Source organism: Python bivittatus, unplaced genomic scaffold (genome assembly GCF_059951505.1).
Source record: "Python bivittatus isolate LINGU-HERP-01145 unplaced genomic scaffold, Pbiv_v1 ctg000590_np1212, whole genome shotgun sequence".
Lineage (NCBI taxonomy): Eukaryota > Metazoa > Chordata > Lepidosauria > Squamata > Pythonidae > Python > Python bivittatus.
The window spans coordinates 918108-940941 of NW_028277086.1; the positions used below are offsets into that span (position 1 = coordinate 918108).

Below are 22834 nucleotides of genomic sequence, written 5' to 3' on the forward strand. Positions count from 1 at the left end.
TCATGGCAAAGCCAGTGGCAATGGCGACAATGGTGGTTGCCTCCGCTGGGGTGCTGCTAGCCGGGGCAGCTGGGGTTGCAGGGGTCTCCCGAGTGGAAGACGCTGTAGATGCTGACCAGGGGGAATATAGCGAGGGCCCCCACCATGGAGCCCAGCTGGACCACTGCCCCGCACCAGACCAGGGCGCTGCGCCCCTCGTCCCGCAGGATTTTCCCAATCATCAGCTTGACGTAGGAGAAGATGCCGACGAAGAGGACCCAGCACAGGACCTGGACAGAATGAGAGCGTAGCCAGTCAGGCCTGAGGCATCTCCGTGCTACCTCCACCTGCCTCGCCCCCACCCCTCAGGGCACGAGGGAGCCCCATTCGCCCCCCACGTGCTTGGCCACCCTGCTCGGAAGGACGTTGGGGCTGCCCTATGGCGGATGCCTGTGCACGGCCAGCTTGGCTCTGCAGGCCCTCCCCCGGGTGGCCTCATCAGCCGCTGCGTGGCCCTAACTCAGGAAGGCCTTCAAAGGCTGCCTTGTGCACACGTGTGGGGGCTCCCTGCTCCCTGGGGGTTGGGAATGGCCCACGGGGTGGCTCTCTGCAGCGCTCCTGGTTCACCCTGCTCCAGTCAGTGCCAGGTGCTGCGGACCTCCTTCGGCTCCATTAATTGCTCTGTGCTGGGTAGCAGTACTAACTGCCGAGGACCTGGTTTAAAAATGGACTAAACTCAGTTAAGCACCTCAAGGTCCTCCTCTGTTTCAGTGCTACCGTTGCGAGATGCTGCCTTGTGTGGCAAGCGGGCAGTGCCTAACAGGTGCAGAAGCGGGAGGGTCTGCCTGCTCTCACTAGCTCGTGGTTCACTTGGCCGAGGTTCACTGAATAAGCTACAGCTAGCTGGGCTCAACCCCACACTGTCATAAACCGCGGCGGCTGCGTTCATACGACACACAACAGCCAAGGAGCCGCACTGCAGCTCAATGTGTCCTGAGAATTGGCCTTGGGGCGGGGGGGCAGGCTCTGCTCAGGCACCGCCCCTGAAGAAAGGGGAGGTGCTCCCTGACGCCCCCCCCGCTGCCCCCCCCCGCAGCCTTGGTGACGCTGGGTGAAGCAGTGGGGGGCGGGGGGCTCCATTCCTACTTACGATGAGGAGAACGCCGAGGGGCAAATGCAGCAAGGGAGGGCAGGGGCTGAGAGCCGCCATGGTCACGATGTAACAGGCCAAGAGAGATCCAGCAAAGGAGAGCAGAGCCAGGAACATCAGAGACCTGGAGGGGTGGGAAGGGCAGCAGGGGGTGGCAGCTCCAGCCCTCCCGCCACTCCAAAGTCACCCACCCGCCCGCCTGCCACGTGGGGCCAGGGAAGCCACCTCCTGCCCCCCAGCTGTGGAGAAGCCCACCGCTGAGCTGCCTGGAGGCCGAGGGCGGAAAGGTCCGTGACCTGGCCGGGGGGCCTCCATCCTCCCCCCGGTGCAAGCGGAAGCAAGCCCTGCTCTGGACCACTAAGATCCCCGTGATTCGGAGCCATCCACCCAGGTGCCCCTCTAGGTGAGGGACCTGGGTCCACGAGATGATGGGACCCTCCAAGTCAGTTCCCCCTCCCTGGGCCTTGGAGGGCTGCAGAGCACCCTCCCCTCTTTGCAGGGCAGAACTTCCAACAGGCTGCCCCCCTCGGCCTGCCCCGCCAAGACCCACCTCCCTCTGCCGGGAAAGAGCGAGCCCGTGTGGCCTCTCCCGCCGCAGCAAGGCTGCTCGTCCGGGGGGCGCCTGGCAAGGTGCCACTTGGTTGCAGCCCGTTGTGCTTGGGGATCTGAAAGGCTCCAGGAGCTGGTGAGGGACTCTCACGACTGAGATTGGGCGGGGGGTTGGCCAGGGAGGCTCCTGCTGGCCGGGGGGCACAGAGATGACTTTGCGGGGGGCTCATTTGTCAGGGCCTGGGAGAAGGCTCGGCAGGACCAGACAGACAAACGTGGTTTGTTAGGACTGTCTTTCTCAGGCCAGGCAGGGCTACCTGAGGGGACTCTGTGGCCACAAAGGCAGGTTGCCTGCCCTGACGCACACAGGCTGCCTCAAGGGCCCCTGGCCTCTGGCATCTTTGGCGGTTGGGCATCCAGGCTTCTGGGCTGGGTCTACCCAAACAAGACAGATCCCAGGAGTCAGGCCAGGTTTGCCAAGTGGGCACATCCCTCTCGGCCCCCCTCCCCCGCTGTCATTTGCGCCCCAGAAGGCGGCCACTCCTGCCCTCGGAGAGTTGCCAGCAGGCTGGCAGGAGACAAGCACTCTGGGTAAGGGTCGCTCAGGGCCAGCAATGTAGGGCGTAGCGCCAGCTTTGCCAACAGAATGGGGGCTTTTGGCCCCCTCTCGGTCTTTGCTGTTGGGGGAGTTCACCAAGGAGCCCCTGACTCAAATGTCCCCCCTGGTTCTCAGGGGCCTTCCGGGTCTCCCGCAAGGCCAGTTCCCACCCCGTGGCCGTGGCTGAGCTCTCTCCATCCCGGCTCACCTGCCAGGCAGGAACATTCCAAGGAAGCAGGCGAGGGGGTTGGCCAGGCTGGCCAAGGTGGCCGAGAGGTGGTAGGCGGGGCGGCCGTAGGGAAGGCAGGAGTAGGACTGCAGTGCAGGGAGGAGGCCATTGGTCAGGGCGTTGGCCCAGGCCATGAGCCCAAAGATGCAGGCCTTCTGGGCACAAGAGTAGGTGGGGCCACCGCCAGAGTCTATGCCCCTCATCCTGGGCCGTGCTTTCACAGGGGCTTGTGCGGCATCCGGGCTCTCTCCCTGTACCTGGGCACGGTTCTCCTTTGCCCATTCAGGCAGGTAGTTGAGGAAGAGGAAGGCTGCCAGGCTCAACGCCATCATGCTGCTGAGGAAGAGGAAGAAGGTGCGGACGGAGAAACGGGCTTCTTGGTACTCGGCCAGCAGCCCTGTTGTGCCATTGCCTGCCAGGCTGGCATTGATGCAGTGAGCTGCGCTCGCCCCCTGCCCCAATGCCACCAGCCCTGGAAGGAGGCCACTTAGTCCCTCGCCCACGAAATAGGTGGTGAGGTGCTGGGGCTGCAGCCGGAGCATGTAGGGCAGAAAGGTGACAGAGGAGGTGCAGTCCACCAGGGCCAGGAAGAAGAGCAGGGCCAGGAGGGGCACGCTGTAGCGGGACCCCCCCAGCACGCTGGTCTCCTGCCAAAAGAAGGCCAGCAGGACGCAGGCCAGGCAGCCGAGCCCCAGCAGGCCATAAATGACGCCTGCCTCGTCCACCTGCCCACGGAGGAAGCAGTGTGCCAGGGTGAAGGCGAGAGGCCCCAGGTTGGCCAGCTGGATGACGATTGTCAGGAAGGATGGCAGGAGCCAGCCCTCGGGCACATGGGGCACCATGAGAGGCAGCTCCACCCACACGCCGTTGATGGCTACCCACGAGCCTGTCCCCAGCAGGCAGACCAGGATGTGGACTAAGAGACCCATGCTCCGGAGAGGGCTGAGCTCGGGGCGGTCTGGCTTCTGGAAGAACAATGTGCGAAGATGCCTGGTTAGTGAATCCAGCTCTGCAAACACCAGGGCGCAACAGGGGGCGGTGACCTCCCTGCCCACCTCTTCAGATGATCTGCTACTCCCAGCTCTTATTTCGCTGTGGGGAGGAAAGGAAAGAGAGGGAGGGGGAAACGTAGGTACCTTTTAAAAAACGTATTTCAGCAACAGGTAAATCAGAAAAATACGTGCAAATTTACCGCTGTGTAAACACATCTCACTTCCTTCTGCAGTTCAGAATGGCTGCTCTGAACAAAGATAGGACATGGCTGTACTGAATGAAGCAGTAATCCACTGAGCCACGCGCGGCCGTCTCCAGTTGACCGCAACGGCTCTCCAGTAAATCCCAGTGGAGCCCATTTGCACAGCCTCCTCCTGCGCACACAGGTTTTAGTCTCTGCCATCTCTGGTCAGGATACGAAGGCGCCTTCCTGGCAAGCGGCTTTGGATAGTGTCCTCCGGCCAGAGTGGAGAACAGAGGTGGCATTAGCTGCATGACATAGTCCCAGGCAGTGTTTCTCATGCTGGCTGGGGGATTCTGGGAGTTGAAGTCCACACATCTTTAACTTGCCAAGTCTGAAAAGCACTGTCTGCGCTCTTCCAATGTCGGTCGATCGATTGATCGGCAGCTTTCCGGCCGCAGCGTTAGCGCTCTTCCTGAAGAGCACGGAGCCCGCGTCCGCGCTGCTCTGCCTGTTGAGGGGCAGCTCACCTCGCAGCTGACAGCGGAAGAGCTCCCTCCCTCCGACTCGGGGCCACCCTCTCCCTGCGCCAGTCAGCTATTCTTAGCCTCTGAAAGCATTAGAAGCACCCCAAGCAGCAGCTGACAGTCATGGGGGAAGCGGGTTGTGCCCTCAGGCGCCAAGAGAGACCATCCTTTTTCCTGCCTCCACAGGAATTCGCTTCCCAACCAGTGAATTCCCTTTCCACACAAAGCCAGTTGGACACATATATCCCGAGCCGTGACTGCTATATTTCCCATCTTCTCTCATCTTAAATTTGTCTGTTCCCCTTTAGGGCAGTTTAGGGCTAGTTCCACACCCCTGTGAGCAAATTCCATTGATTAGTGATGCCCAGGTGTGTTAAACTGTCTCACAATCAGTTTCCTGGCTCTGTGCCAGTCGGATATTTTGGAGAGAGGGGAAAACACTTTGAGGCACCCAGTAATCGTGGCTTCCTCCTTTACTTCAAGGGTTTACGATGAAGGTGGCTTTCCAGAGGGGAGGATATCCATTCATTTAGCCCAGCAACAAGAATCCTCCAGATGGCCTTGTTTTGCTTTACCGAAAGCCATAAACCATTGAAAGTTACCTCAGGAACTTTTCAGCTTGCCTGGATCCCAACACCAGACTTGAATGATCCCTGCTGGCACTGAAGCGCCATTTTTAATGAGGTCTAACCGTGGCTTACGCCAGAGGGCTCCATGCTGGCTTGGGACTTCCACACTCTCCCTCCTCCCTGCTCCCAGCTAGGCAGAGAACCAGCCCTGCCCTCCATTGCAAGCTGGGGGAGAAGGTTTGGACCAGAGAGCTCCTCCCTGTCACCTTCAGGCCAGGCCAGGCCACCAATTCTTGGCCAAGATCCGGTGAACCACCCTCCGAAAGGAAAAGTGGTAGTTTGAGGGCCCACCCAAAAGCCATAAAAACACATGGACGGCTGCCAACTTGATCCTTCTGCCCCCTCGTGGGTGCACCATCGCCTGCCCCACTCCACAGTCCGGGCGTGATGCGCACAAGGGGAGCCCACCTGTGCAAGGAAGGGCTGGAGGGGAGACCATTTGCCTGTGTCCAGCTGGGGTGGCCAGAGACCTACGTTGCTCCCCTCGAAGACCTCCCTCAAGATCCTTGCCCTTTGCTCTGGAGAGAGGCCAGCTGGTCCAGCCACTGTGGGCCCCCCAGGGCACTTACCTCTGGACCAGGGAAGGGCAGGGAGCCCTGCCCAAAGACCAAAGCAGCTGTGGGCTATATGAGCCCCCCTCCTCATATGCCAACACACCCCGAGAGATGCAGGCCTCTCCCATTTATTTCTCCAAAGAAGCCAAGTGTCACCCTCCCTTTGGTCTCCCTCAACCCTTACCCAGGCCCAGAAGCCCGGAGGCAGGAGGGGGACAGTCCCTTCAGAGGCTCGTCAGGAGCTGGGCTGGCTTCATTTGGGGGATGAAACATTGGCTACGTGGCTGGGCAAGCACCCTCACCGCTCCCATAAGGGCTGGGCTCCCGAGGGGCAACAGGGGCCAAGGGCACCCACATCTCCAGCAGCCCCCCCCCCAGCCCACTTCTTACCCGGCAGAGCAAGCCTCAGACTTGCCTTCGGCTGCAGTGGCTGCCCTGAGCTGAGGATGGGCAGGAGGGGCTGCGTGCCTTCCCTCCCCGCCTGGAGATCTGCCTCCCTGCCCCGGCAGACGCCACCCCCTGCCTCGCCCAGAAGACGTGGCCTTCCTTCGGGGGATAGCGCGGGCACCAGGAAGTCCAGGCCTTTTGCTCTGGGAAAGACTTGGGAGTGAAAGCCTTGCAGGCTGAGCACCAACTTCCAGTGCTGTATCTAGTTCTGTGCCCTACATGTTAAAAGGGATGGAGAAAAACTGGAGCAGCGTCAGAGAACAGCTGGTGAGGTGCTGAGGGCCTGGCAGCCGAGCCCCGTAAGGATGCGAAAGGCGCTGGGCGTGCTTGATTCGGGCTCCTGCACAGAGCCAGGGGTTGGACTGGAAGACCAGCAAGTCCTTCCCAGCCCAGGCCCTCTCCGATTCCGTGAGCTTGTTGAGTCCCTTCCTAAAACGGATGGTCCAGAAACGAGAGGACAGGGCAGAGCTACCATGTCCTGCGATTTGGAAACTGTCACCTGATCTGTTTTTTTAAGTGAAGAACTTTGCATTTGTCCCTCCTAAATGTTGTTCTGTTACCTTTTCAGACCTCTTCCCTAACGTATCAAGATTTTGAATTTTGTTTCTTCTAGCGTATTCGTTATCCTGTCCAGTTTTTGGTCATCTGCTGATTTGACAAATATACTTTCCCCTTCTTTGTCCAAGCCATTAATGAAGCATTGAGTGCTGGGGCCAAGACTCAGCCTTGTGGCACCCTATTTGATGCCCCCCTCCAGTTCGGTAAGGACCCTGGATACACACTCTTGAGTATGCGCTGAGTTTTTCTCCTCTCCTGGAATTATTTTTAGGCCAGCTGTGCATCATCCACCTGTCACATCGTCCAGCTCACACTTAGCTAGATTGCCTAATTCACGCCTGAAAGCTGCCACCAGAGCAAACTTTTCAAGGTGATGGGGAGAGCCGGAAGGCAGGCAGCAGTGTGTAGTGTAGAAACCAGTTTGTAGATTGGCTCAGATCAATAAAAGATCGGGTTGATGGAAGCAGTGACTGGAGAAGTGTTACCGGGTAGTCAATAATTGCTAGTGAAATTGAGTGAACTCTCCCTCAGGTTATGGGGTGTTTTGTGTTTGTTATTGTTTTTTAAATGATTTGTTTTATATTGATTTTTAAATTTTGTTGTTTTTGATTATTTTGTTGTAGTGTTATTAACTTTTTATGCTGCTAAGAATCACATATGTGAGATGGGTGGCTATACACATTTACTAAATAAACGAATAAGCATGCCACGGTGAGCTCTATCAATACTTTGCTAAAATTAAGATATGACTATAGCCTTCCCACCATCTATTACAGAACAGTCATGTTGAGTGTTTGCATTTGGTATGTGCTTATTTAAGCAGAGCATGAGACTTATTTTCCCCACCACCACAATTCCGTAAGGCAGGTTGGGCTGAAAGAGTGTGACTGGCCCCAAGTTACTCAGTGAACTCCCATGGCTTAGAGTGAACTAGAACCTTGGGTGGGTGGGTGGGTGGGTGGCCACTCAACTCAAGACTGACTTAGACAAGGTAGTCTGAAAATACTTGTTTTTGATAAATCCACACAGACTTTTGGTAATGATAACATTGAAGATGCTAAGAGATCAATGGCTTTAAGATCTTCTCCAGACATCAACAGTTTGCTGGTTGTTGGACGGATTGGGAAGGTTTCCAGAGGTGCTTGGGAACTTCCCAAGAAGCTAGCAGGCAATTTGGTGGATGGGTCTGGTTGGTTGCAACTGCCCTCGGGTGGCCTTGGGGCACTCCAGCTCTCCCTCGAGAGGACTCACCTTCATTCCCCAAGCAGAAGGGCTGCACTTCCCTGAAAGGAGCGGCTCCCTTGGGAATGGCTGGCGCCCGAAACGCAGCGACCCCCCCCTCATTCTGGGCCAGATGGGGCTGTATCGTGGATCGCATGGTCCAAGCAGACTTTGGGCTGCATGATCTTGCGCTGCGCGCATAGGAAGCCTGTGGCCCTTCCATCCAGATCTCCCACCGCAGCCGGACACCGCAGAGCAGGCAAAGCTGCAGGCAGCAAAGATGCCTCCAGCAGCTGGAAACAGGAGGAGCCCTCCAAGGAGCATCAGCTGAGTGCCCTTGACAGAGGAGGAGCTACCGAATTTGAAGTGCCAAACCTGCCCGGTTGCCAGCACGGATCTCCCTGCAGCAGTGGCCAGCGGGTCACCCAAGAGGCAAAGGGCACGTGCAGGGCGGAACCCCCCCCGCCAACCAATGCTGCTGGCATGCCATGGCTGCGCCCTCAGGTCTCCTTCCCGCCGGCGCCTTCCTGAGCATTCTGTGCCCACCAGCACGGTGGGCCACCTGATCCCTGGTGGCTCTCCTGCTATCCCTCAGTGCCTCCCCAGACCTCCAGCCTGGATTGGAAGCACCCGCTTGATGCCACATGCTGGCTGAGCAAAGAAAGGGGGCGGCTGTGAGCAGCGGAGCCCCTCGCGGGGAATCAGGCCGCTGGCCTGGCTCAGTCCGGCCGCCACGGGAAGGGAAAAAGGATTGCCGATCGGAGTGGAGCCTCTTCTGGATCCATCCACGCAAGGCTCTCCCGGGCCCTCCCTCTGCCGCGGGTCGGGCTGGCTTCGGAGCCTCAGGAGCCGGGTGGCGCAGCAGCTGCCCCCTCCGCAAGGCCAAGCCCGGGGCAGCCACTTTGAAGGTGGAGGAAAAGCCTCGGCAGGGTGATGCACTGGGTCTCCAGCAGACCCGGGCGCGCTGTGGGGAGAGCACGCGAAGGAATTACAGGGCCACAGGAAACGTGGTGTGAAAGGAAGGAAGGTTCCGACACTGGACAAACCTCTGAAGCAGAACCAAGAGCGGGGCGAGAGCAATGGGGCTGCCCCCTCCTTCCCCCAAGAATTTCTAGGCAACAAGGAGACAGAGTTGCAGAAGTGACACAGCAGCTTCCCCCCCCCCCCGCCACAAAAGGCCGCTGTTGAGGCAAGGGGCCGCAGGCTTGCTGGTCCGAGGAAAGGCCAGTTGGCCACGAATCCAGGCCCTTCCTCCGAGGAATTATGAACTGCCCAAAGAGGGGACCAGTCAAGAAGGGGGGCCCTTTTGCACCATCCATTGGAGGCCGGGTCCTGCAGAAGAGAAGGCAAGCTGCACACCCCGGGCTCACCTGAATCCCTCTGGCATTCCTGGGCACGTGTGTCTGCGTGGATAGTCCAGGGCTGGAGCCCAGGTTCACTCGGCAAAAACCGCGGAGCAGAAGAGGCGAGCGCTCTGCAGTTTCTCAGCATTCATAAGCCCTGTGCAGGGAAGGGGGGGCGGCGCAAGGGGGGCTGCCAGGCTCCTGGCCCTTTGAGAGCCCGCAGAGGCATCGTTGCATTCAAGGCCCAGAGGCCCTGATCCACATGCACGCAGGCCCAAAACAGCTTCTGCAGAATGTGCTGCCAGAAGTGGACAGCTCGACTTTCCTGCTGACACTGAGCTTTGGGCCGATGCAGCCAAGCATCAGAAAGCCAAAGACAGCCCACCCCCTGCTCGCCAGCTGCCCCAAGCAGCGTAAGGGGCAGCAGGCAGGGAGGGCAGAGGTTGGTGAAAAAGGCCGGGACGCACTCACGCCCAGTGGCTGAGCGGGGTTCGGCTGAGGAAGAACTGATCTGGCTCGCTCAGGCAGCGACAGGGCGGAAAGGGGGCAGTGGGTGTCCCGCAACCCGACGACCACTCAGGCGGGAGGAGGGCCGTCCGTCCCCCCCGCCCGTGCTGGCAAGGGAGAGGCTTCGTGGGTCCCCAGCAGAGGGAGGGGGAAGGAGATATGCTGCTCTGTCCAAGCAATCTTTTGGTTTCATTATCAAGTTTAATTCTCACCCCAAAATATACAAGTACAGATAAGAAAAGGTACAAAAATATACATAAAAGAAAAAGAAACAGAGTGAAAAAGATTTTAAAAAGGGGAAAAAAAGAAAACAAATGAAGGTCCGGGGCAACCTTGATCTCTCTCTGGATCCAGGAGCACCTTTGGGGCGAGGTGGGGAACCAAAGATCTAAACCAGCCTTGTGATACACATAACGCACGAAGCGGAGTTTGCAAAACTCCCTCGTTCTGCTGCGCAGCCCTCCTCTGGCCTCTGCTCTCCTCTGCCTGGGGAGCAAGGGTCACCCCCAGAGAGTGCCTGTTCCCAAGGCACTCTGTACCCTCGAGCACCAGCCTGCTCACAGCACACGCCATCAGCACAGTTCACCCAAGCGTTGAGCAGAAACCTTGACCAGCAGCTCCTGCCCCCCCCGGGGCCAACAGCCCACCCTTGGGAGCACCAGAGGGGCTCGGGGCCATGGATCCCTCAAACGGGGGCTCACTGGGGCCAGTCCGGTTCCTTCGGAAGGCCTCATGACTGCCAAGGCTTGGGGAGGGGAAGTAGCTCCCCTCCTTGCAAGGACAAAGCAGAAGCTGCATCTGGGATGTGCCCAACGTCGGAGTCCCGCCTGACAGTGCTAGGAGGGTGAACTGGCCAGGGACCCGGCTGCTGCCTTGCCAAGGCTGGACTGGCACCGCATGGCCCGGAGAGGATGCCTTCTGCTCTGCCCCCCACCTTGGCCCAAGAGCAGCGGAAGGAGCCTGGAAGCCTGGAAAAACACCGCTTCACCTGAACGGAACTGCTGCTTGATCCAAGGTGGGGGGCCCGGAGGAAGATCAACTCTCCTCCAGCCGCAAAGAGGGCAGAGGATCCTGGACCGATTCCCTCTGCTGGAGCAAAGGGACGCAGGGCGCAGGGGGTCGCCCACCCGGGGCCCTGTCCAGCCCCAGCCGCTGCTCACGCCCTGCAGTTGTCCACGCAGTCCAGCCCGCTCTGGAAGAGGTGGTAGAGGCTGGTGAGGGGGAACATGACCAAGGCCCCCAGCAGTGAGCCTGCCTGGATGACGCCGCCGCACCAGAGCAGGGCCGTATGGCCGGCTTCGTGCAGCAAGCTGCTGATCACCACTTTCAGGTAGGAAAAGAGGCCCGCGAAGAAGATCCAAGCAGTCACCTAAAGAGAAGGCAAAAAAGGGAGGGGTGGCAGTTGGGGGGCCCTCCAGTCTCCCTGGAGCCAGTGGGGGCTCTGATTCCTGGGGAGATCCGGGCCCGAGTCTCCCTCCAGCCACGGAAGCTCTCAGGGAGGCTTTCACCAACCACTATTGCCCAGCCTCCCCTACAGAGCTGTTGTTGGGATAACGCAGAAAGGGGGATGCTGGATCCTCCTGCCTGGAGCTCCTGAAGAAAGGAGGGATATCCGTTTCATGAACACGGGCAGAAGGGTTCCTTCAAGAACCTTACGGCAGCACAATCGGTCCCGCCAGACTGCATCCCATCTTCACGACGACTCTGCAAGGGAGGCCAGGCTGCTCTGCGACAGCTCCATCGGCTTCAGGGTCGAGGGGGGACGGGAGCATGTCCTGCTTCTGGGGCCACCTTGCCCAAGGAGCACTGCGATCCACCAAGGGCAGGCAGCTCTCTCCTAGCTGGAACAGGAGGCCTCGGAGGGGCGGGGGAGACGGAGGAGCAGCGCGTGGCTGCTCCCACCCACTGCTGTGCACCACTCACCACAAGAGCGACTCCCACGTGGCTGCCCTGCAGCGGGGGGCAGGGGCTGAGGGCCGCCAGCACCATCAGGTAGCCCCCAAAGACGCATCCTGCAGCCGAGATGCCGCTCAGGGCCAGGGACGACCTGCAAGCGAGAGACAGGGGATGCTGGGGGAGGTCTGCGCCTTGCCCCAGGCGTGCGCCCCACTCGAAGCTGTGTGCTGACAGGGAGACCCAGAAGCCTTGGCTGAGGGGAGACGACGAGGGAAGAGCCGCCTCTACCTCACCCCCAAGGCCAGCTGGGTGCCTGGGTCCCGCTCTGCAGGGGAGCACCCAAGGGCCACCTTTACTAAAGCATCCCCAACTTCTCCTCACTCCCCAATTCACACCCCTGCCTGCGTGCGTCTAGCGCAAGCCCGCACAGCGTGGCAGCAAAGTCTTCCCCAACAACGTAAGCCATTTTCCAGCATGGCGCCCTTTGGATCCGTTGGCGTCTGCGGATCTCCTCCTAATCCGCGTGTGGGGGGAGGAAATGACAGGAATTGCATTCCAACAGCTCTGGGGGGTTCTGGTGTACAGAGATGGCCTTGAAGCAATTCAGTGACTTGCACAAACATCAGCTTAACTGAAGAGACAAGGAGGCGTGAGGAAGAGAGTCAAGGTTGCCCGTGAGAGCGAGGGGGGAATATCTGCCAGGCTCCCAAGATTTGGTTGTTATTCTCTAAAGCAGCCAAGTCCCAGCCAGTTTTCTGACCTGGCCTACCTTGAAGAGGTAGAGTTCCCGCTGGGCCGAGGGGAACACTGGGGCACCAGCACTGCTCTGAATTCTCTGAACAGACCCGGAGAACTCTCCTTCCTTCCCCCCGTTTCCTCACAGGGAAAAGAGAAATGGGGAGGGCAGGCCGAGCACCTCTTGCTGATGCAAGTTCTAAGCCAGTGGAAAAAAACCTGCCCCAAAGAGCTGCCTGCAGCCCCTTCCCTGGCACTTCCCATGGCAAGCCCCCACCAACTCTGGGCACGGCTCCCTCTGGCCTTCCTGCTGCACAAGGCAGCCCGAAGCCAGCCCAGGGCTAGGGAAGTGATGCTTGCAGGGAAGAGCGGGGCAAATGGCCTGGGATGGCCCCAGGGCCACCCAGAGGACCCCGGGGTCCGAGAATAAATCTGCACAAGGAGCACGGAGAACCGCTGCAACACGGTGCCCCCCATTCCCATTCCCTGCAACAGGTCCAGAAGGATGCTACGACAAACCGTACTAAAAGCCAGTCTGGACCCGCTACCCTGGTCCCAACTCCGCCAAGCTCGTCAGCAACACCACGGTTGCCAAGGAGACCATAAACTCCTGAGCTCAGTGTCGCCAGCTGGCAGGTTGACATGCCAGGGATCTAACAGCCTGGGGGATTCTACCACCAATCCAGTGATGATGCTGAGCAGGTCAAGCAAGGATGATGCTACGTGCGAGGAGGGCGCTACGACAGCAGCAGTCCTGCCTGTTCCCTGGAGCCCAACTTCAACTGGGGAATCTCCCGAATGACAATAGCCACCTTTCCCTGGCCTTGCAGCTAGTCCCAAGCCCAAAACCTGAGAAGAATGCCCCCCACCTCCAGGCCTTCCCGTGTCTCAGTTAAGCATGCCAGGCTAGCTGCCACAATTAAGTCACGAGCGAGACCAGATTTATTACCGACTGATCTGGCGTTCAAAAGCAACAGCCAGAGTCACGGGCCAGTAAAGGGGCTTCAGGTATGAATCGCGAGGGCCGGATAGTGGGACAGTGCTCAAGCGCCACCCCCAACATTGCCAACTGCAGCCTGCTCTCAATGAACTCAATACCTCTAATTCTAGGATGTTCTGAAGCCGTGAGCGCAGAGCACGGGAAGCCCGTCCCCACCCCAGAGCCTCACCCTTGAGCACTCACCGACACAGGAAGAACATGGCAAAGAAACAGGCTACGGGATTGGCAATGTTGCTGAACACGACAGAGAGATGGTAGGCCGTGTTCCCGTAAGGTAGACAAGAGTAACTCTGCACGGAAGGCAGCACTCCGTTGGTTAGGGCGTTAGAAACGCCCAGGAGCACCAGCAGGTAGATATTCCTCCCTGTGCAGAAGGCAGCGGTTTGGGGAGAGGCAGAATCCCCGACAGGGACATTCTCGGCAGGGCGGTCCGAGACGGGCACGCTGCCCATGTGCAGCGGGTAGGCCTCCTCCGTCTCCCCGCTTCTCTCGGAAGGAGTCCTCTCTTCTGGAGCACCACGGCGGTTGTGCCAGATAACCAGTGCCAGGAAGGCAAGGGCAGAGATGAGCAGCAGGCCAACCAGCAGCCAGAAGTAGGTGCTGGCTGAGAAGTTCTCCTCCAGGTAGTGCGGCTGGGAGGCATTGCCTCGGGTACTGTTGAGGCACTCCAGCTGCCCCACGCCCTGGCCCAGGGCAAGTACGCAGGGAAGGAGGGCACCGAGGCCCTGACCGATAAAAAAGGTGCGGATGAACAGCTGGGGAAACTGGTACATGAAGGGCAAGAAGGAGACGTTGGAGGTACAGCACGCCAAAGCCAGCAGGAAGGCCAGCACCAAGAAGGCCACGCTGCGTGGCTCACCCGCTACCACGGCTGTGTGATCCCAGAAGAGGGCGAGGAAGACCACTGTCACCATGGCCAAGGCCTGGATGGCGTGGATCAGCCACTGCTCCTTCATCCTCTTGGGAGCAAAGCGATGGATCAGGGTCACGCTCACGGGGCCTACATTGCCCAGGGCAATGAGGACGGTCAGGTAGGCAGGGAGGTTCCAGCCTGCAGGGAGAGAAGCGGAGTTGCGCCAACCGATATCCCCTGCAGCTTCGGTCTTAGAGCAGCTTCTGCATGTCTGGAAGCCCGGGCAAAACGAGCAGCTGGGCCCTCCTGTACCTGCCCGCATTCCCCAGAGGAAGGGCAGGAGAACCCTGCCCCACACGCTGCCCAGGCCCTGGCACGCCACAGACCGAGTAGCAGGTGAGCCATTCTCCTCCCTGAACAGCCACCCGGCAGGGCACTTCCTCCCCAGTTCGGGCCCTGATGAGCAGAGTCCTCCCCACCGGGAAGCCCTGCAGCCGCCTCCCTCCCCACTCCAGAGCCCTCCCTGTCCTGCTTCCCTGCCCTTCCCCAGCCAGAGCCCCAGCCAGAGCCAGCCTCCTCCCTCCCTCCTCCGCAGGGCCCTTCACTCACCTTCTGGCAGCCTCTTCACGACCACCGGAAGCTCCACCCAGAGGGAGTTAACAGAGACCCAGGAGCCCATCCCAAAGAGGGCCACCAGCATGTGCGGAAGCAGGGCGCCACTGCTCTGGGGGGCAGACATCCTCGCGGCCTGCAGAGAGGAGGAGAGGAAGCGGCCGCGTCACCCGCGGCTGCCCGGGGACCTGCGGCTGCGCACCCCCCTCCGCTAAAAGAAGACCCCCCTTCTCGGAGTACAAGCCCCGCGGGGCAAGACCAGGCCTTATTTCCCTTATGCCGCGTCTCGGGAAGCCCGTAAAAGGCTTCCGCGGAGAACAAAGGCCGGCAGCAAGGAACTTCCCAGTCGCAGGCGCCGCCGCCGCCGCTGGACCGTGGCCGAGAATCAGCGGGGAGTCCCAAGCGGGACGCCGCCCGGGGACCCCGGGGCAGGACTCGGCGCGCTCGCCGGTGCGCCGGTGCGCGGAGGAGCTGCCTCGGGGGCCCTGAGCGCTCGGCCTCCGCGGGCTGCCCCCGTCAGAGGCAGCGGCCTCCGGCCGAGCCCCGCGCGCCCTTTTTAAAAGCGGGGCGGCAGGAGGCCGCGGCCAGGCGGGCCCCCGCCTCCGCACCCAGCAGCGGGAACTGGGCGAGCCAACTGGCTTGGGAGGGACAGGAGCGCGGGCTGCCGGGCTGAGCCGCAGCTCCGGAGGCCGAGGCAGGGGAAGGGGAAGGGGAAGGGGCGCGCGCGGCTCGGGGGCGCCCTTTCCTGGGGGGCAGAGGCGAAACTGCGCAAGGGCCCCGCGGCAGGGCGAGCGGGGACGCCGGCGCGGGAGGGGGCGAGGGTGGGGCCCGGGAGGCCGCGCCCCTCTGCCCTAGGCCGGGCGCCAGCGCTCTTCCCGGAATCGTCGGAGCTCCCCGGCGCCCGCGGCCCGGAGTCGTGCTCGGGCTCGCCGAGGCGGCTCCTGCGGCAGGGAGAGCCGGGCGTCATTTCCTGCGCAGGGACCCCGGAGGGGACGGGAGCCTTCGTCGGCGACGCCCCTGCGAAACCCCGCAGGCCGCCCCGGCCGTCCTACGACAGGGGCGCGGGCAGGGAGGGGAGGGGAGGGGGCGCCCCCTCCCCTCCCCTCCCCTCCGGCGCTTCCCTTCCCACCCAGCGCGCCTCCCCCCGCCCCGCCCCGCCCCGGAGTCCGAGGTCCGCGCGGGGCGCTCCCGGCAGACTTCGCCCCTTCCCCGGCTCGTTCCGAGGCCGCGGGGGGGGCGGCCAGGCCCGGCGCGAGCGGCGCCTGCTTCCCTCTCGGAAACGGGGCCGTCGCCGGAGCCCCTCCGGCCACGGGGGCTGCCCGGGAACGCGCTCGCCCCCCGCCTGAGCGCCGGGAGCGGGCGCGAGGATGCCGAGCCCCTCCCCGCCCGCCCGGCCCAGCGCAGGGGCAGACCCCGCCGCTCCCCCGCGCAGGCCGGGCGGCCCTCCGGGGTCGCGCCAGCCGAGGCGGCGGGGGTCGGAGGCGCCCCGCCCGGCCGGCGCCCGGCGAGTCCCGCGCGAGGGGGAAGGGGCGCCCCACGCACCTGCGGGGAGCCTGCCGCGGCGAGGGCGGTCGGCCCGCCTGCTGTCCGCTGCCGGCTGCGATGCCCGCTAGCCAGCCAGCCGGCCGACCGCGCGCGCGGCGAGGGGCGGGGCGCCCCGGGCCACGCCCCGGGCCACGCCCTTCCCGGCCTCCTCCGCGCGGCTCTCTTCCGGCCGCCGCGCCGCGCCCGCCCCGGGACTCTGGGAGGCGGGGCCTGCGGCCATGCGGCGCGGGGGTGGCCCGGCGCCCCCCCGGCGGCGGCGGCGGCGGCGGGGCCCGCTGGGCGCGCCGCGCTTCGTGGTGCACGAGACGGAGGAGGCGGCGCTGCTGCTCGTGCCCGCGGCGGGCGAGCGGGGGGCGTGCGGGCCCCGCAAGAGGCGGCGCGCGGCCGCGGGGGAGGCGCCCGGCGGGGAGGGGGCGGGGGCCGGGGGAGCCGACGGCGGCTGGGGCGCGCGCCTCCCGGCCGAGCTGCTGGTGCGCATCTTCGGGCTGGCGGTGGCGTCCGAGGGCGGCGCGGTGCCCCTCCTCTGCCGGTGAGCGGCGGCGGGCGGGGCGGGGCGGGGCGGGGCGGGGGGCGCCCTGACCCCGGCCCTGACCCCGGCCCTAGCTCTGGCCCTAGCACTAACCGCCTGGCTCGTCCGCAGGGCGGCCCGCGTGTGCCGGCTGTGGTACCGCGCGGCCTCTGCGCCGGTGCTGTGGCAGACGGTGGCGGTGGGGCACTGCTGGGCGCCCGCGGGGCAGAAGTGGGGCCCCGCGCTGCAGAGGAGGGCCCTGGGCACGCTGGAGTGGCTGGCGGCGCGCAGGTGAGGACGGCCGCGCGGCGCCGCGGGGGGGATACCCGCCACGCACGCACGCACGCACCGAGCCCCCTTCTCCGCCCGCAGGTGGTCGCTGCTGCGGGACTTCGCGCTGGGCCACTGGAGGGGCCTCGTCGCCCCCGTGCTGCAGGTGAGCCGGGCGGCGGTGCTCGGGCGGGGGGCGGGGCGGGGCGGGGCGGGGCGCTGCGCTGTCCGCGCCGAGGTGACCGCCCCGCCCCACAGGCCGTCGGCGCCTCCTGCCCGCTCCTGGCGTCTCTCCGGCTCTCCCACTGCAGCGGGGTCACCGCCGAGGCGCTCCGCCTGCTGGCCGAGTCCTGCCCCCGGCTGGTCAGCCTGAACCTGCAGGGCTCCCAGGTGAGCGGAGGCCGTGCGGGGGGGGGGCGTCCTGGGCGCCCGCCGGTCTCGGCCTGTGTCCTGAGGGGGAAGGGGACCGCTAGCCCCTGAGGCCTGTCTTCTGGCTCCCCAGGTGGACTCGTGGGCGGTCACCAGCTTTCTGGAAGTTGCAGGGGCGCGGATGCAGCAGCTGTCGCTGACCTACAGTAGCCGCATCAGCGCCATCATTGCTCTTCTCACGGTAAGCGGATGGGGAGCCCCTCGAAGGGCCTGCCCGGATGTCCCGGGCAGGGGGCTCCCCTGGCTCCCGAGGAGTCCGGCCTGCTTCCCTCCCAGCTCTGTGGCTGCCTTGTTTTAGGACGATGGGCAGTCTCGGGCAGGGCAATCCTACAACTGCCGGGGGCCACCCTTTTGAGCTAAACGGTGGCATCTATGGCCTAGAGGGCGTCACTGGAACCCTTTGGGCCAGAGAGCCAGCCACAGCCTTCCCAGAGGAAGACGACCTGGGTGCTGCCGCCACGCGTGCCTTGGGCACACCTGGTGGCCCCTTGGCAGCCCAGCCTCTTGGGTCCCTGGAAGGAACTGCGGCCGCTCCAGACAGCCAGTGCTGTTGCATTGGTTGCTTTACTGCAAGCGGCGTCGGCTCCCAGTCGGTTTTAGGCCACGGTTTGGGGTGCTACTCAAGGGGCGCAGACCAGGAGCAGCTGGGGGAATGCTGGTTCGCGTTGGGCCCGGCCCTCTCGGGAGAACCCCCTGCTGACGGGGTCTTCTGGAGCTGGGGCCAGCCTGCGGCATCTGTGTCTGGTTGGCCCCCCAGGGCGGCTGCTGTCCAGACCTGCGGCTCCTCGAGGTGAATGCCGAGATCAAGCAGAGCACCCAGCACTTCCAGCTCCCCATCGAGCAGCTCCAGGCAGCCTTTCCACAGCTGCAGGTGCAGGTGTTTTCATTTGCCCCTCCCCAAGTCAGACCAGGCCATCGGCAGTTCCCCCCCCCCCCCCGGCTGGCTGTGGGGAGGAATTAGCTCCTCCAGAGGAACCCTGGTTGGGTGTTTTTCAGGGGAGGGGGATTTGCTTAGAAGAATCTGTGGGCAAGGGAAGGAATGGTCTGTGTTTTGGGAGGGAGTTTCCTGTGGGGCTTCCTGTCCCGTCGACTGAGGCCTGCTCCAAGCTGCCCTGTCCTCGGCATCTGCCTGTTCTGCCCCTCAGGTGCTGCGGTTGCTCAACGTCACCTATTACCCAAAGCTGCTCCCCAGCTCAGCCCCCCAGTCTCTGGGCTTCCCGCAGCTGGAGGAGCTGTGCCTGGCCACGACTGCTTTCTCTTTTGTGGACAATAACATGCTGTGGCGGATCCTGTGCACTTCGAGCCGGCTCCGGGTCCTTGACTTGCGCGGTTGCTTCCGTGTGACGCCCAAAGGGCTGGAGCAGCTGCCGTGCCCAGGTGGGTGCAGAAAAGTGAGCTGCCCTCCGCTTTCTAGGCAACCACCTAGCCCTGCCCCTTAAGCTCAAGCCACACGCATTGGTGGATTTGCGTGTGAGAAAGCAGGCCGCCTTCAGCAGCTGTCTTCTGCCAAACTGCGTTCACTTCCTCCTCGCAGTCGTCCAGGAGGCTGAACTGCCATTTCTGGTCTTGTGGTGGATTCCCACAATGTGAGCAGTTTTGCTTTTTTGGTTTCTGGTATGAATCGGCTGGACCAGGCGCGTGTAACCTCCTTGTCCCCCAGTAGGATGCTGTTGTGGTTGTCTGCTGGGTGGGGCAGACCAATCTGCTGGTCTTGGCAGCTGTTCCAAGAGTTACAGATGGTCCTCTGCTTATGAACAGGTTAAGTTCCAAGAGACTATTTGTAAGTCCATTCACGGCACGCCACATAATATCCCCAGAGGTTTACGGCACACCGCACACGCCCAGAAGTTTACAGCTGTGTGGCGTAAACTTCTGGGACCTTCATAGTTGGAATTGTTGGAGGTTTGTAAGTATAGGACTGCCTGCATTCCCAGGAGAACCCATCCCTGGTTCTTCCCCTTATCCCTCCTGACATCCAAAGTATTCTGCAGATCTGGAGCAGCTCTACCTCGGCCTGCACTACAGCGCCAGTCACCTGTCCCGGCCTCTGGAAGGCAGTCCGCTCCTCACCTGGAAGTGGAGGCACAGCCTGCGAGAGCTGGACTTGGCCGGCCAGAGCTTCAGCGAGCAGGACCTGGAGCGGGCGATGGCTGCCTTCACTCAGGGAGGGGACCAGAGAGGGGCCCCGGTGTTGCGCTCCCTCAGTCTCACTGGGACCAAGATTGCCCTCAGTACTGTCAGGTGAGCCGGGCAGCGCCCACTGTGGAGCTCTCATCCCCCTTTTCCCTTTGGTTGCCCTCTTCAAGCCTTAATGCCAGAAAGAACAAGGAAGGAGGGATGACGCACTTGGGGGGGTTTGTTTGGACTTTCTGGACAGACCCCCCTCTGTGCTCCCAGGGAGCGGCCTCGAAGCATTCTTTGGAAACGTTCTTTAGCTGGGCTACGTAGTCCTTTGATCCAGTCTCCAGAAGGTGCTTTGGGGTCCTAGGAGAAGGGCACTCGGCTAAGGTTCTTATCTCCAGATTTAACACTGGTGTGTTTGGGCCTTGGCATCATGCAAGCTGGTGCGCTCCAAAGTGTTGCATCTCTGAGAATTCCAAATTTGCGAGGAGTCCCAGCTCCAACGTGCCTTCAGGGACCTGGCTATGGAAAGGCCAGGGATGGGGGCATTCTCTGAGCCTTGGAGGATCAGGGCCCTTGCGGCCTTATAGAGGCCAGTGGCGGGGGCTGTGTGATAGCAGAGGCGTTTTGCAAACCAGGAAGTTGGAAAGAGTAACAGCCCTAACAGAAATCCCCTCTTCTCTTCATCACCTAAGCACCCTGATTGCCAGTTGCCCTGCCCTCAGCTACCTCAACCTCTCATCTTGTCGCCATTTGCCCCGGGGCACAAAGAAGGCCTATCGTGGTCCCGATGAAGTCCGCCAGTGTTTGCACCAGCTCTTGACTAGCTCGGAGGAGCAAGACAGACCAGAGGGTGCAACGTAGGAGCTGTGTTTCCTGAGCTCTCAGAGCAGTGGCAAGACCACGAGCCACCTTTCCCGAGCTGCAGCTTCCCCAAGTGGGCGGTGCACGTGGCCCAGGATGGCTGGCCCTTCACTCCTGGTTTAAAAGTGCAGCAAGGAAATTCAGCCCCCCGCAAAGTGGGGTCTCTCTGCGGCATCGGGAAGAAAAATGTTTAAGAAACTTTACTGTCAACTCGCTTTTTTGTATCTATTTCCATTCTCTTTTCTAATATTTGTAGATTCAAATTCTGCTTGAATAAAAGGGTTTTTATTTCCACAGTCGGTGCGGTATTTGTTCTTTGGTTGGGTATGGCGCAGGGCTGCTTGCTCAAAGGGAAACTCCAACATCTCGCTGCTCCCTTCTTATTCCCATCCTGAGCCTGGAGTTTTTTGCCCTCTCCTGTTGAGGTAGGGGCTGAGTGTGCATGTGTATGCGCGCGCGCGCACACACAGCTTTTTCAGCTGGTGCCACGGAGGCACTGGGTCCATGACCCTGGTGGCCATATGGGCTACGTAAGGCCTTCCTGGGGTGTTACTCATTTTATCTTCCAATAGACATTGCTGACCGCTGACACAGTTCAGCACTTGGGGATACGCTCGCTCTGGCCCCTGAGCTCTGGAAGCTTGAATTCTCCAAGGGTCATATCCCAGTTCACTGATATCAGCACTTCTTTGAAGGACACGGTCCTCAAATCTAATCGAAAGGAAGCTAACAAGGTGCTAGGTTTATAGATTCTGAGGAAAGGCCCCCCAGTCCCTTGGTAATGTTCTGGGTAAAAGAAATGGCAATGGGACTGTGGGCCATCGGTGGTCCTGGTTCAAGTTCCTAGATAGCTGGGCTGGGCTGTCCCTGGTCTGGTCCGATGGCTGCTGAGAGAGGTTGATGCGTGTCTGTGCCATGAAATCTGCCTCAAACTGCGTTCCACATCGTGGAATTTTCCAGCAGGTAGAGCAATTTTCAGACTTGCTAAGAATGCAGAAATAGGCTGAACTGCAAATCTGGAGAAAGATGATTTTGTGGTGAGAAGAGGTACCCCCCCCACACATGGCCTGCATTCACTACCAAACCTATGAGATGCCCCCCCAATACATGTGAACCGCTGGAAGTGCCCTTGTAAGAAAACACTCACGGCAAGCCGCGTTGCACTGACCCCGAGTGCCGGCAGGGGAAGAACCCGCCAGGTGCCAGCACCCGGCGAGCCCCCTTGTTTCTGTTCACCGGCCGTATTTCGGAGACAGCGCGGCTGGCACCCTGACCCGGGAGGGAGGGAGGAATGGCGCAGAGGCCGCCCGGACGGGTCCGTCAAAGACATCCCAACGCCACGCTGTAATTCCCGCCGTGTCTGCCTTTCTGTCTTGGCAGCGAGGTGGGCCAAGGCAGGGAAGCTGCGGTGCTGCTTTCGCTCAGGGCTGCTCAGCGAACTGCAGATGGTTTGCTGGGAGCCCGGGGCACGCTCTTCGGCGTTCGCATGCTTCATAAACGTACGCGGCTTCTTCGGAGCGATTTGGCTGCTTTGGGCGAGCCAGAACAATTTTAAAACGTGTGTATTGGAAACTAGGTACATACTAAAATATTGTGAGGTATTGATTGATGTATTGATTGTGTTGCTTCATTATATTTAAAAAGGGTTCATGTAACTACTTTAGGCCGCAGTATTAGAAAACAAAGCTGAGGAAGCCAGATTGCAAAAGGTAAAGTCCCCAGTTGACTTTTCTGCCATCCTGCTCCCAGCGGGTCACCCTCTTTGCTCAGAAGCTCTGGAAACCTGAGCAGAGATCAGCTCACCCTGGTTTGGTAAAAAAGACTGGCTTAACATGGTTCACTTCTGAACGAGCCGGGGTAGAAGAGGCTCTCCTCCATTCTGCCAGCTTCAGCGGAGCCAGTGTGGGCCTTGGTGGTGCTACTGCGAGGGGTCTTCAGAATGGGGGGGTTGAGTCTTGCCTTCCCGTGTTGCCTGAGCTCAGCCCATTCCGGCTATTGCCGTTCAAGCAGACCATGGTTCAGCCCAACGTGTGAACTCAGTTTTAAGTGTGTACAAGCCACAGTGGCTGGACTCCCACTTCATGCTGGGCAAGGAACCGTAGCGGAGAAGCCACGTTAAGTCAAGCAAACTGTATGATGGCAATTGAGGCAATAAACACGAATGAAGCCAAATGTTTATTCAATAAGCTTATTGAATTTATTTGAACTATGGCTTAGTGCATAATGTGGTGACTCTCTGAAGATGCTATGAGAGGCAGGTAGTTGTAGCTGTTCCTCTTTCCACCCTTAGCTTTTTTGTGTGGGGGGGCAAAGTGGTGGCAAAGGAAGGGGGGATTACAAATGTGAACTTGCGTCCCGGGACTGGTTGAACCTCGTGGGTGTCAAGACGACCGCGGCATCCGGTCCTCCACCTGCTGCTCTTCGCTTCGGTCCCTGTCCGGCCCCTTCCGGGTTCTTCCTTGCTGTCTCCGCTATGGCTCCCCCTCTTCGGAGGGGCCCAATCCCCCCGTCTTCAAGCGGGGCAGCAGCAGCCAGG

General features: G+C 61.1%; 3 protein-coding genes across 8 annotated transcripts; 1 reads left to right on the forward strand and 2 right to left on the reverse strand.

The window, feature by feature from the left end:
- Nucleotides 1-56: 56 nt before the first annotated feature.
- On the reverse strand, nucleotides 57-3434 carry LOC103065456 (riboflavin transporter 2-like). Its single transcript, XM_007444636.3, has 3 exons — nucleotides 2485-3434; nucleotides 1130-1253; nucleotides 57-269 (listed from the first exon to the last, which is right to left on the reverse strand). Exons 1-3 carry the CDS (start codon nucleotides 3432-3434, stop codon nucleotides 57-59), a joined length of 1287 nt encoding a protein of 428 aa, XP_007444698.1.
- Nucleotides 3435-9646: 6212 nt separating this feature from the next.
- Nucleotides 9647-16252, reverse strand: LOC103065215 (solute carrier family 52, riboflavin transporter, member 2-like). Of its 2 annotated transcripts, XM_088148796.1 has the most exons (6): nucleotides 16104-16252; nucleotides 14559-14697; nucleotides 13280-14147; nucleotides 11389-11512; nucleotides 11050-11169; nucleotides 10703-10834 (listed from the first exon to the last, which is right to left on the reverse strand). In XM_088148796.1, exons 2-5 carry the CDS (start codon nucleotides 14686-14688, stop codon nucleotides 11083-11085), a joined length of 1209 nt encoding a protein of 402 aa, XP_088004922.1. In that variant the 5' UTR covers nucleotides 14689-14697; nucleotides 16104-16252; the 3' UTR covers nucleotides 10703-10834; nucleotides 11050-11082. The 2 variants fall into 2 exon arrangements, with proteins under 2 accessions (XP_088004921.1, XP_088004922.1); XM_088148795.1 differs by lacking the exon at nucleotides 11050-11169 and having other exon boundaries at nucleotides 9647-10834.
- On the forward strand, nucleotides 16235-20592 carry FBXL6 (F-box and leucine rich repeat protein 6). 5 transcript variants are annotated; one of them, XM_088148791.1, is made up of 10 exons: nucleotides 16235-16635; nucleotides 16747-16905; nucleotides 16987-17050; nucleotides 17143-17274; nucleotides 17387-17494; nucleotides 18071-18184; nucleotides 18459-18690; nucleotides 18977-19071; nucleotides 19305-19554; nucleotides 20130-20272. In XM_088148791.1, exons 1-10 carry the CDS (start codon nucleotides 16325-16327, stop codon nucleotides 20135-20137), a joined length of 1473 nt encoding a protein of 490 aa, XP_088004917.1. In that variant the 5' UTR covers nucleotides 16235-16324; the 3' UTR covers nucleotides 20138-20272. The 5 variants fall into 5 exon arrangements, with proteins under 5 accessions (XP_088004917.1, XP_088004920.1, XP_088004918.1 ...); XM_088148790.1 differs by lacking the exon at nucleotides 18977-19071 and having other exon boundaries at nucleotides 16252-16635; nucleotides 20130-20592; XM_088148792.1 differs by lacking the exons at nucleotides 18071-18184; nucleotides 18977-19071 and having other exon boundaries at nucleotides 16243-16635; nucleotides 20130-20592.
- Nucleotides 20593-22834: the final 2242 nt, after the last annotated feature.

What these genes read in the sequence shown, in the direction of transcription:
- LOC103065456 (XM_007444636.3), bottom strand. Translation starts at nt 3,434, where the DNA reads ATGGGTCTCTTAGTCCACATCCTGGTCTGCCTGCTGGGGACAGGCTCG. An exon ending in GGAATGTTCCTGCCTGGCAG is followed by an intron (nt 1,254 to 2,484) that starts GTGAGCCGGGAT and finishes CCACCCCTCCAG; the next exon opens with GTCTCTGATGTTCCTGGCTC. An exon ending in CCCTCGGCGTTCTCCTCATC is followed by an intron (nt 270 to 1,129) that starts GTAAGTAGGAAT and finishes CATTCTGTCCAG; the next exon opens with GTCCTGTGCTGGGTCCTCTT.
- LOC103065215 (XM_088148795.1), bottom strand. Translation starts at nt 14,688, where the DNA reads ATGTCTGCCCCCCAGAGCAGTGGCGCCCTGCTTCCGCACATGCTGGTG. An exon ending in CGTGAAGAGGCTGCCAGAAG is followed by an intron (nt 14,148 to 14,558) that starts GTGAGTGAAGGG and finishes CTCTCCCTGCAG; the next exon opens with GCTGGAACCTCCCTGCCTAC. An exon ending in ACGTGGGAGTCGCTCTTGTG is followed by an intron (nt 10,835 to 11,388) that starts GTGAGTGGTGCA and finishes CCTTCTCTTTAG; the next exon opens with GTGACTGCTTGGATCTTCTT.
- FBXL6 (XM_088148790.1), top strand. Translation starts at nt 16,325, where the DNA reads ATGCGGCGCGGGGGTGGCCCGGCGCCCCCCCGGCGGCGGCGGCGGCGG. An exon ending in GAGTGGCTGGCGGCGCGCAG is followed by an intron (nt 16,906 to 16,986) that starts GTGAGGACGGCC and finishes CTCCGCCCGCAG; the next exon opens with GTGGTCGCTGCTGCGGGACT. An exon ending in TGAACCTGCAGGGCTCCCAG is followed by an intron (nt 17,275 to 17,386) that starts GTGAGCGGAGGC and finishes CTGGCTCCCCAG; the next exon opens with GTGGACTCGTGGGCGGTCAC.